This window comes from Ictalurus furcatus, chromosome 18 (genome assembly GCF_023375685.1).
Source record: "Ictalurus furcatus strain D&B chromosome 18, Billie_1.0, whole genome shotgun sequence".
Classification (NCBI taxonomy): domain Eukaryota; kingdom Metazoa; phylum Chordata; class Actinopteri; order Siluriformes; family Ictaluridae; genus Ictalurus; species Ictalurus furcatus.
In genome coordinates this window covers 2632501-2645000 of record NC_071272.1, presented here as the reverse complement: position 1 = coordinate 2645000, position 12500 = coordinate 2632501, and the positions used below count along the sequence as shown (strand labels likewise).

Genomic DNA, 12500 nt, shown 5'->3' with positions numbered 1-12500 from the left:
TTTTATGGCTTAAGTCAAGCTTAATTAGTCTTGTGCTCTTGTATCACAGCCTGATAATCTGTGTCGCTGGTCGTTTCTCACTCTGGCACACACAGCCCATGGCACAGCTCAGTGTTATGTGCGACGGAAGATCACGCCTGTATAGATTCACTCAGAGACGGAGCGATGACCAGAAGAAGGGAAAGAGTTAACGAAGTGGACAACTGACTTACAGTCTGTATGTGAACGAGTGTAATAACCAGAGAACACTGAAAGACCGTTGTGTCCCGGGCCAACATCATAAAAAGCAGACTAAAGTAGAGAGCTAAACATGAAGAATACTTTTCACTGATTTGCTTTTTGTTTGTTTGTTGAATTTTTACTTAATTAAGTATCTCTATCTAGTTTGCACAGGACTGACACACACCAGGGTCAGGAAAAGCCAAGTGATTTCCTTATAGTAGGTTTGTAAATAAACCAAAACGAAACCTTTCCGACCGAGTACTCTACTGCCGCACATATAATCGCAATCTGAACCACAAGTGCTTTAAATATCACTATACACCAATCTTCACCTCAGGCAACCAGATACGGGATGAGGAAGGCGAGAAAATCCTCAGAATATCTGAGAACCTCACGCACATACCAGTTCATTCTCTCGAGCTGTCACGACGTCATTTATGCAATTCTCACTGCAACCCATGTACACGCGATTGTTATGACCTCCTCATGACCAACCTCTAATAATAAGACGTCGTGTGAGGCCAGATGTTACGCAACCCACGGGTCGCGTCCCTCGGCACTTACCTGCCAGTCTAGAGTTCACGTAGGGCGGAGAGATCCCGTCGTGCGACCCTAAGTCCCGGCCGGCCATGTGAGAGTACTGAGAGCCCTCGACGTATACCTGTAGTGATAAGAGTGAAAGATAATCAAAAACATGATAATTCGGGCCTTTTCAACTCTAACACTGTCCTGACCGACGGTCTGACATTGACACAATCGCTCCAGTGCTTTGTGCGCTACACGTTAAATAAGGAAACGAGTACACTACACACAACACCTCCGAGAAGAACGACGGACCTGGTCGCGTTTTTTGCTTAATAAACACACGACACAATCAAAATGTGAATAATTACATTCTCTGCCATTAAGCGGATGTTAATCCAAATTCATTCGAAAGAGCTATTAGATGATCTCACAGGAGAGTGATGAAGGCTGGCGCGAATATTAACAACGACACTCTGCTACGTACTGTACCGCACATCTCCCAATTATAATCTCACAGCGTTCGCTATTTTTAAAAAGCTAAGGATATTTTCGGATACGGCCGACTACGTAGAAATGATGAATATTATTGGGGAGGGGGGAAAAAAAAAAAAAACTGTACAGGAAACCTTCAAGGTTTGCTGGGTTATTCTCGACGTTTGTAAATAATCAGTCGATGCCAGAAATTGAATCCCGAATGTAAGTCCTCACTTTTATTATTGAAAGGACTGCACGGAAGCCTCATAGTGTGTCTACATGTCTTCGTCGGTAAACCGAGCAACATAAATGTTTGATCCACTTACTGTCTTATTCATACGTGTTAAATTAGCACGCGCAGTTTGGTTCGGAACATAGTGTGTGTTTAAACACAGTACTGAAAATCTTTCAGTAGCTCGAATGACCGGATCGAAGGTAGCGCGCTACATGCCGTACAACAGAACGAGCTCCGATAAAACGAGATTCCGCAGACGGACAAAGTGTGACTAGTATAATATGTGCTGGAAATGCTTTACTTCTGTGAAATCAGTACACGCTGTTTTAGTACACAGTAAGGCACACGGTTATAACTCCGTCAAGCTCCTGTAGCAGATCCAGCAGGCGCAGTCGGCGTTTTTGCTTAGCACATAGCCTATGGCTGATCGCTTTGACTGTCGGTTATTAGTACAGGTGTTCCTTGCTGCTCTTCTACGAGCGTGACAACGGATTCCTGGTTCGTGTTTGAGGTGTACGGCTGTCCCGTCAGCTCGTGAGCCGAAACCCTTCGTCCGGCGAAAAGCGAAAAGTCGAGTAGTTAAACTCGGGAAAAGTGCTAAATAAGGCAGAGGCTAATGAGTTCATCCTTTAGTGTGCATCGGTGTCACAATTCTCCATTTGCATTAGCAGAAAGTGCTTGGGTAGGCATGTCCTTCACCTCACGTCTCGAATTTCTGCTGATGGCAGACGTGCTTTTACCTTACGTGACCTTTTCAGCGCGACCTCTGAACTCAGCAGACAAGCCCGTCAACAGCGAGACCGACTGGTTCGGCTCGGAAAATAAAAATAAACGTTACTGAGCGGTTCACGGTAATTATGTACAGTAAATACATAGCTCAGGCTGTCTCGCAGCACAGGCTTGAGTATGAAAACAGGATGAAACACATGTATCGGACGGAACGGTAAACTGAGACCACGGACAGAAGGACAGACGTGGCTGTATGCAGGTACACAAACAGACACCGTACGAGACAGACACATCTGTAGTCCGGTGAAGTTATATACCTTTAAAACACACTACATCCTGTCCTTCCACTAACTACTGAGGCAATAGATGAATCCTCGAGGGTATTTTTTAATCCCTGTTTCAGAGACTGGAGTGTGGGACTGATTTAGTTTAAACAGTTAGTACACCTCATGTAATAGAAGCTCGTGTTTGTGTACACCTGACCATCACACCCACATGTGCTTGTTGAACATCCCATTCCAGATTTAGTCCCCCTTTTTGCTGTGATAATAACCTACGCTCTTCTGGGAAGGTTTTCCACTAGATTTTAGAAAGTGGAAGTGTCGTTTAAGTCACAACAGCATCAGTGAGGCCAGGCACTGACGAGTACATCATCCCAAAGGTGTTCAGAGGTCAAGGCTCTGTGCAGGCCACTCACAGAGCCCTGGGTGGCTCACACCCTACTTGGCTTGCTCTGTACACAGGGGCATTGTCATGCTGGCTCCAGTAAGGGTAAACAGCATACAAAGACGTCCTATACGACCGTGTGCTTCTAAATTCGTGGCAACAGTCTGGGGAAGAACCACACATGGGTGTAATGGTCAGGTGTCCACAAACATTTGGACGTATGCACTCACTAATGGATGGATGGATAGATAGACAGATACCTTTGTTATGCGGCTGCCGTTTCCCCAGGACGCTGAGCTCAGTCTGTCTTCCACATCTGCAAGAGGAAAAAGAGGGAACACATCACCTCGCTAATCTTAATCATGCCTGCATTTACACAGTGGCAAACGTTAGTGAGTATTTCTCATCAAAAGTGTGTGTGTGTGTGTTCTCATCAGTTAGTTTCTGAGAATTAGTGTATCACGTATTCCATCTTTAATCACCTTAAATACATGAATCAGTCACACTAAAACAGCACTTTGTTGTCTTCTTGTCTTTATCGTATATAGTGTATAGTTATATTTCTAATAAATCTGCTATGCTTCTGGCAGGAAATTAATGTCATGCAACATAAACAGGAGGTACGGTGCCAGCTCGTTCAAAACTGAAGTGTCGGCTATGTTTACGATTATTTTAGCTTCATATATAATTATATATATATATATATATATATATATATATATATATATATATATATATATATATATATATATATAAACACACTCACGACTGCTCTATCTGCACAGCGAACTCAAACTCTTGCTCTTTATCATGCTCGCTATGAATCTGCAGCGTCAGAGTGGTATAACACACATATTAACTCACATTCGTCTTGGACTGCGAGCTGGATTTTAGGCTTGATCGTCAATACTTTGTGCTATTCGACATACCGGCCTCCTCTGGAATGGTCTTCCACTGCACGAGTCTTATTAAGTTTACTACGAATGCAGGGGAAAAGACTTCCGTTCTCTAACCAAACCTATTTAAACGACGTTGAAGGGATGTAGCTAGATGGTTCTGCGTTCGGAAGTCGTATTAGATTAGAAATCCTAGCGGCACGTCGTGTATAAGACAGCAGGCTCATGGAGTATTGAGTCTATTAAGCCAAATTCAGTCGAATCTTTTTCTGGTTTTTTTTTTTAACATTAGCGGTTGTGGCATTTGGCTCTTCGACACATAAAGGAAGTCATCTAGAGCGCTACTCTGTTCGTGTCACACTGTATTGATCTCAGTGAAACACTCAAAGCTAGTTCTTGCAGTTCAGGGAGAACGCAGATGCTGAACGCACTTAACTTAATCGCTTAATGATGAAACATAAAAACTACAAATGAACCGATGCAGTAGCGAGCATCAGTACTAGGGATGTGCCTTCTGCCTGGTTTTATTATTTGGAGATTGTTTGGATAAGAGGTAATGAATGGGTACTCGGGGGCAGGGGCGGTTGGGGGGGGTAATTTAAAAGATATTTAACATGGTGTCGTTCATGTATCATTTTCCAATGCATGGCAATATGAAATAAGATGCATAGTCATAGCTGTGCTGAATGTTAGCTCCATATTTCAGCCTGTAGCTCTAAATAAGCTTCAACTTAATGCCAAGCTCATTAGAAATTTTACTGAGAGCGGGAATGGAGTAAAACAAACAGTCCCGCACACGTCTCTAACCAGGAGTTACTCTACATATCGTTAGGATACAGATGGGATCGTGAACGTCATTATCAAAGTCATAGCGCCGTCCCACAATCTTCTATATTTGTCCGATGTGAGTTAACGCTAAGGAATTTGAATCAATAAGCCAAGACACTCAACACAAAGCTGTTTCACTGTAATGGAAACACTAGACAGCTGCTTAACAGATATTTTCCCCAACGCTCGTAGGAATTAAGATAACCCTTCACTGACTTCTTTCCGCAGAGACTTTTATCCACAGCGGTTAGGATTAAAACAAAGTCCGGCACTTTCTCAGAGCTTGCAGACTCTTTGGATTGCACGCCCTGGCATCTGCTCATCCTCATGTAGGCCAACACCTAGCTGACTGACGCCCCAAGGAGACACCGACGGTACCATGAAGCTAGATTTGACCATATCTTTCAGTACGTTCGTGTCTGCTTCGACGCATTCTTTTCGGTATTTACGTAAGCGCTGCTCCTGATAGAAATGTGTATTATGCGTTATATTTCAGTCTATGGGTGAACGATATCCTGTGACGCCACTCATGTGCGACGCTTTCCATTTCCTGTTTGGGAACATACCACAGTGTGAATGTTGGATAACAGCGTGACGTATTCAAATGCTAAATATCTGGAGTAACTGAACCTTGATTGCTCTTTTTAAAGCAATCTGACAGCCTGAGAATATACACCGGATGTTGTTATTGTTTTTTACCACGATTGATTTTTTTTTTTTTCTTTAGAAATCTTTTTTTATTGGGTAGCTTAGCTGAGGAACCGTAAAGCATGCCAAAATCAAATATTCGTCCCGTTCTACTTCATTATTATTGTTGCGTTGACTCTCTATTGATGATGACAAGGCCAGGCAACTTGCCAAACCACGCACACACTTGAGAAAAGTTACGGCTAACGCACGGGTCTAAATCCAAGCTGATTTCATGTTTATAAAACTGCGAGAGGCAAAGCAGGCCAGACTATAAAGATCCGATAAAGCTTAGATGTTACCCAGCTTGAAACTGGCACCGTCAACGCTAACTCACACACTCCTTAGATGAAAGGATGAAAGAGAGAGAGAGAGAGCGAGAGTTCCTGTGATCAATATGCAGGTGCAGCGTTAATATTTTTTGTACTTCTCATCTACTACTGAGCTGAATTAAAAGTCTTGGACGACTTGTTAAAGCCAATTCCGCTTGTGTGTGTGTGTGTGTGTGTGTGTGTGTGTGTGTGTTATATGCTGCAGCCTCTGTCAGGAGCTAATAAAGTTACAGTGACAGACGAGCCCATGTCTCTCGTGCAGATGAAATTAAAGCAGGTCGACATGAAACAGAGATGTATTAATGCACTTATCTCTGCCGTCACAAAGAAACAGACGCAAGCTATTTATATTACACTCGTCCTTTAGAGGAAGCGCTCTCTCTCTCTTTACTGAGCAAGAAAGAAAGAAAGAAAGAAAGAAAGAAACCTACACAGGGAAGCAGTCCGCTGTAATGAGTTGAGGAGTTCTGTATATTCCTCACACTAAATCACACAGATCTTATAGAAAACACATTTACGGATGAATAAAGTCTCTCTCTCATACAAACATACACCTTAATTACCCTGTCCATATTATTCCATATTGCTGCAGCACAGAGTTCATAAAGCGCCACCTTTGTGGCAGTTATAGAGCACCTGTCTGTTCACACACACACACACACACACACACTCCTGCCTGGCAGACAGCTATCTGTTATCCCTTGCCTAAATGAACCCAGCATGTATGTCACTCTACTAGACAGCCCATAAACCTTTGCTCCTGTCTGTGTCTCTGGAGCTTAATGAAGGACAGTGAAACTGTCCTGACACACACACACACACACACATACACATGTACATACATGCACGCACACACACATACACACACGCACACACACACACACACACACACACACACACTTCAAAAGAATTATTAAGCCAGTAATTTGTAAGTTAGAATCCAGATCAGTATACACACGCAGTCCTCATTTACAGCTCATAACATTTTAAATCCTGTTGAAAAACTGATAATTGCATCGTGATAAATGATGATCTCGTTTGCGTGCTGTTTAAAACTATTTAAAAGAATTCGACAGATGTCGATTTGCTCACGTTTCTAGATTTTAGTAGTGGTCAAGAAGAAGAAGTCTTTATTTGTCATTGCAAAGAAACACTGCAAAGATTGGGAGAGGGAAAGGGGGATTGTGGAGTGGATCAGAAATACATGAGATACTTATTTCCTCACAGAAAGGCTGAGGAAAAAAAGGAGAAAGGTCTGTCCCTTTTCCCGTGGCCAACGTTCTGGGCTCGTTTAGAATGATATCACGCTGTCGAACAAACACTGTCAGCTTTAAACTGCCTGTTACAGGGTTACGCTAAAAATTCACTAGAGAGTAGCCTGTAGTATAAGGCAAGAGCGAGGCTATGTTGTTATTAATGTTGGCCTGTCACGTTAAAGACTACGGTAACGAGACGCAGAGTTTGGCGTGGTGACACGTGGATACCACAAAACCTTTCAAAACGTGTACGTAACCACAATGGCTTTGAGAAGACATTTCCCCGGGTCTGTTTTATCCGAAGTCGTAAACAAGATTTGTACGGGAATATCCTGAGAGGGGGGGTGGGGGGGGGAGAGAGAGAAGGAGAGAGAGAGAGAGAGAGAGAGAGAGAGAGAAGGAGAGAGAGTGGGAGAGAGAGGGAGACAGATGGAGGGGGGGGAGAGAGAGAGAGAGAGTGAGAGAGAGAGTGAGAGAGAGACAGATGGAGAGAGAGAGGGAGAGAGAGAAGGAGAGAGATGGAGAGAGAGAGGGAGAGAGAGAGAGAGGGAGAGAGACAGATGGAGAGAGAGAGGGAGAGAGAGGGAGAGAGAGAGAGAGAGAGTGAGAGAGAGAGTGAGAGAGAGACAGATGGAGAGAGAGAGGGAGAGAGAGAAGGAGAGAGATGGAGAGAGAGAGAGAGGGAGAGAGACAGATGGAGAGAGGGAGAGAGAGAGAGCGAGAGAGAGAGGGAGAGAGAGGGAGAGAGAGAGAGAGTGAGAGAGAGAGTGAGAGAGAGACAGATGGAGAGAGATGGAGAGAGAGAGGGAGAGAGAGAGAGAGGAAGAGAGACAGATGGAGAGAGAGAGGGAGAGAGAGGGAGAGAGAGAGAGAGAGTGAGAGAGAGAGTGAGAGAGAGACAGATGGAGAGAGAGAGGGAGAGAGAGAAGGAGAGAGATGGAGAGAGAGAGAGAGGGAGAGAGACAGATGGAGAGAGAGGGAGAGAGAGGGAGAGAGAGAGAGAGAGAGTGAGAGAGAGAGTGAGAGAGAGACAGATGGAGAGAGAGAGGGAGAGAGAGAAGGAGAGAGATGGAGAGAGAGGGAGAGAGAGAGAGAGAGGGAGAGAGAGAGAGAGAGGGAGAGAGATGGAGAGAGAGAGACAGATGGAGAGAGAGAGGGAGAGAGATGGAGAGAGAGAGAGAGAGAGGGAGAGAGGGAGAGAGAGGGAGGGAGAGAGAGGGAGAGAGAGGGAGGGAGAGGGACGGAGAGTGAGAGAAGGAGAGTGAGAGAAGGAGAGTGAGAGAAGGAGAGAGAGGGAGAGAGATGGAGAGAGAGAGACAGATGGAGAGAGAGAGGGAGAGAGATGGAGAGAGAGAGGGAGAGAGAGGGAGGGAGAGAGAGAGAAGGAGAGTGAGAGAAGGAGAGAGAGGGAGGGAGAGAGAGGGAGAGAGAGACGTATTCTGCACACCTGGGACTGATCTGGGTGCGGGAGGTTTACATTGAGCTGGGATGTTTTGTGATACACCACTACTGACCGTTACACTGACCCCTAAACACAAACCATCTGTAGAAGAGAGAAAAAAACCCCAGCCCACATATAATCTTCATGCTCAGTCTACCGGTCACTTTCTGTGATCACAACCAACAATGAGAGCTCGACTAAAATAAGATTCAACATTCTGCATCAAAGCCATATTTAAATTCTTCTCTACACTACAGCTCCTGTCATGTTAGTGCATTTCGTTGGTTCGGGTGGTAGAGCGGGTCGTCCACTAATCGTAGGGTTGGCGGTTCGATTCCCGGCCCATGTGACTTCACGTGCCGAAGTGTCCTTGAGCGAGACACTGAACCCCAAGTACCTCCTGATGGAAAGTTAGCGCCTTGCATGGCAGCTCTGCTACCACTGGTGTGTGTGTGTGTGTGAGTGAGTGAATGGGTGAATGAGATACAGTGTAAAGTGCTATAAGTGCAGTCCATTTAGTTAAAAAAAAAAAATACACAAAACCAGAAATAACAACAGTTGCAATATGTTTTTTCCCCCTTGGCTACTCTTCATTGTGACACACCCACCCACCCACCCACACACACACACACACACACACACTGCTTCAGAAACATGTGCATTAGTGAAGAAAGTAATGTAGTTACTCAAAACAAATCCCAAATTGACATGGTTGTCCACTGGGCAAGCAACATTCCAAATTTGCTTGCCCAGGTGCAGTATGGTCTCACACATCTGTCTCGGGCCTCGGCAGCTACGACACAGAAACCCTCTCACTCACACAGGCCGTGGTCATGACGAGACTCTGTCAAGCAGGGCTGGAAATGATATAGGAATGTCTATGAACCGCACAATGGAAGGCTTATGTGTGCACGTACGAACACCCACACACACACACACACACGCACGCTTTAAAGACCACTTTGTAGGTGTTATCTCTGTAATTAAACAGATTATGCTACAAGCAGATACTCAGTGTACGCTGTATGAATCTGCCGTGTGAATCGTATTCGCTAACTACACCTGTTCATGTTGTGAGTGCTGAAAGAAAGCTAGCTGAAGTTAAATGAGATGAAGAAATCTGTCCGTACGTTCAGAACGGCAAGCAACAGGCACGTGTGTGAGACTCAGAGATGCGGTTCTGGCGACGAGAACACATCGTCACGCACCGAATCGAGGTTTTATCAGTTCTACGTGAAGAAGTCGTGGTGAGTGACAGTCGGAACGAGTGACTCATGTCGCATGCTGTCGGTTTCTGTTGCCCCCAGTCTGTGCCTCTCACAAGCGTGAGTTTGTACTTGCTTTGGGTGACAGTGCATCTCGCTTTCACTGGATAATGGAGGCAAGAGATTACAATAGTTAATAGTTTAATTGTTGCTCTTATTTGATTAGAGCAAGCAGAAAGGGGATGGGGAAAAGGATCCAGCTGTAACAGCATACAGAGAGGAGGGTGTGTGTGTGTGTGTGTGCAGACTCCCCTTGTCGCTTAAATACTGAAAAGCAGACCCATCCCCCCCCATCTCCAACACTTCTTTACTGTGTCTGAGACCAGATGTGTACAGATGTTCAGCAGATCTCCGCAGTGGTGAAAGGATAAGCGTGCGTGTGTGTTAAGCGGGTCCGAGAGAAAGATGGACTGGTATTTCTATGTAGATGAGGCGGAGTCAAAAAAGAAGACAGAAATAGAGAGATAAAATATGAGACACACACACACACACTCACTGATCCCTTCCTCTGTGTAATACCAAAAACAAAGCTCAAATCAATGCCCAATCAGTCTGAGATCGCCTTTCAACTCTTCACACTAATCAGTACTGGAACTACTACCACACACACACACACACACACACTAATTTCGAGTTCAATGCACAGTTGATGGAGAGAGTAAGAGTGTAGCTCAGTCTCAGCTACACCTGCTTCTGAAGTGAACTGTTCTGTAAATAGTTTTTTTGTAAACTAATTTTTACAGGATTTATTTATTTATTTATTTTTCCCGGTGAAAAGGTGAGATGCTCTCTGTGACTTTTCCATAAGACACAACATTATGCAGATGAGTCTAGAGGAGAAGGTGCTGCATATTCCGCACTTCATTAGCATGCATCCCTTTGCATTGTAAATAACTGCAGCGTGTGACTCAGCTCCGAGACGCTCTCAGATACAGTACGTGTGTGCGTGGCCTTGTGGGCATCACGACGACTCGGATCGCCGTGGCCCGTTCTCACCAGCTGCTCTCCTTAGTCGAGTTCAAAAAGAAGCTCGCATGATAAAGTACTTCTACTAGAGGCGGTCTGCGCGGCGGCCATCTTGGCAGTGCTCCTGCGCTGTTGTTGTTTACAGCCCTATAGGACCTGACTCTGATCTGCTTGAGTGGGGAGAGACACACAACACCAAAAGCAGTTATTTCCTCATCGGGATCAGACGAATGAAAGGTTTTCCAAAAGAGTTCGGAAAGTCTCAAGAGGAGCGACCGGTACGGAGCTTTGAAGCTGACAAAAGTATCCATCCATCCGTTTCCACACCGCTTCTCCTACACAGGCTCACCTGGAGCCTATCCCAGGGAACTTGAGGCACATTGGGGGACCCATCGCAGGCCATCACACACCCTTTCACACACTACAGACAATTCAGACACGCCAAACAGCCTACAGCACATGTCTTTGGATGGGGAGGAAACTGGAGTACCCGGAGGAAACCCCAACCCACGGGGAGACTCCGCGTACACAGGGTGGGCGGAGGTGGGAATCGAACCCCTGACCCCGGAAGAGTGAGGCACAATGTGCATTTGTTTCCTTTTCCTTTGAGTATTTAATAAATGTACATTTTTGCCAATGTTTTTCTTTATTCTGAATTTGCAATAGATAAGATTTGCTTTTAAAAATATATTTTAAAAGAATCTAAATTATTGGTTGCAGTTTTGAGACCCAAAAAAAAAAAAGCATCATAAATACATATGTAAACAATTTTTTTTTACTGTAAATTTGGACAAAAGTGCAGCATCCCGGATGCGTAGTCAAGATATATATATATATGTATCATAATGAGGTTTCTAAAGCGTTTATGTTCTACTACAACAGCTGGATTTGTACAGTTTACCCAGTGTATCTTTTTAGGTAACAATCTAGCGAGTCGCGCCATGCTAACGTCAGCGCCACGCTTACTGCCGGGTGTTAACAGCTCCCAGACGAAATTAGCTGCTTAAAAAGTGTTTCGCTATTTCAGTAGGACATAACATCTTTACAAAATCTGTATAGCGCTTTTTACAACGGTCACTGTCTCAAAGCAGCTTTACGGAAACGTATCAACACAGGATACGGACTTGAAGTGTGTGGATTAATCCCATTTATTAAACACGCCACAAAGAAAAAAGGTGATGTGATGTGTATGTAACTCATAAATACTTTTGTCGGCTTCCGAGCTCCAGAAACGGCGTGCCGTTAACAAAAGTGAACCGGGAAATCACACACAGGGTTGCAGACACTGGAACACACTCAATCTGTCATTATGTATTAGAAAATTCTTCTTCTTTTTTCCCTGGCAGGCCATATCACACCTTCTCCTTATGCACATATATATATATATATATAAATATATATACATACACACTTTAACATCAGAGCCAAACGCAAAACCATTTTAGGGACTTTTTTTTTTTTCTCCTGTTTATTTATTTATTTATTTTCCTTATGCACAAACACAAAGTTCATATAAAAACAGATGGATGGAAAACAAACCCAAAACACTAATGGGTTTTACAGCCAATTAAATATTGATCAGTCTTATAGCTGGGGAAATTCAGCCCAGAACAGGGATGCTGGGAAAAAGATGAAAACACATCAAGCACGCTGAAGTCTTGACCTTGACCCCTGCATACTGAGTGAGCTCAGACGGGACTGAGTGATGGAGAGCAGACGAATCGAGGCGGGTTGGGAGTGAGAAGACGTGGGGAGCGCACCAGACACCAAAGGGAAGGAACGCTGGGCTGCGGCGATGAGCAAAGCAACTGGTGTGTGTTCTCTATCCTTCCTTTTCCCCTCTCTTTCTCTCTCTTCTCCCTCTCTCTCTCTCTCTCTCTCTCTCTTTCTCTCTCTCTTCTCCCTCTCTCTCTCTCTCTCTCTCTCTCTCTCTCTCTCTCTCTCTCTCTTTCTCTCTCTCTCCCACTCCTGCTTTTTA

At 44.5% G+C, this 12500-nt stretch overlaps 1 protein-coding gene across 12 annotated transcripts in view; it reads right to left on the bottom strand.

The window, feature by feature from the left end:
* The window catches only part of LOC128622473 (transcription factor 4-like), a 169034-nt gene that overhangs the window by 114524 nt on the left and 42010 nt on the right, over positions 1-12500 (bottom strand). For all 12 annotated transcript variants that reach the window (XM_053649018.1, XM_053649014.1, XM_053649010.1 and 9 more), the window contains 2 exons: positions 3112-3167; positions 787-883 (listed from right to left, as the gene is read on the bottom strand). In XM_053649018.1, the coding sequence (XP_053504993.1) occupies positions 787-883; positions 3112-3167 (153 nt within the window). The remainder of the gene's footprint in view (positions 1-786; positions 884-3111; positions 3168-12500) is intronic.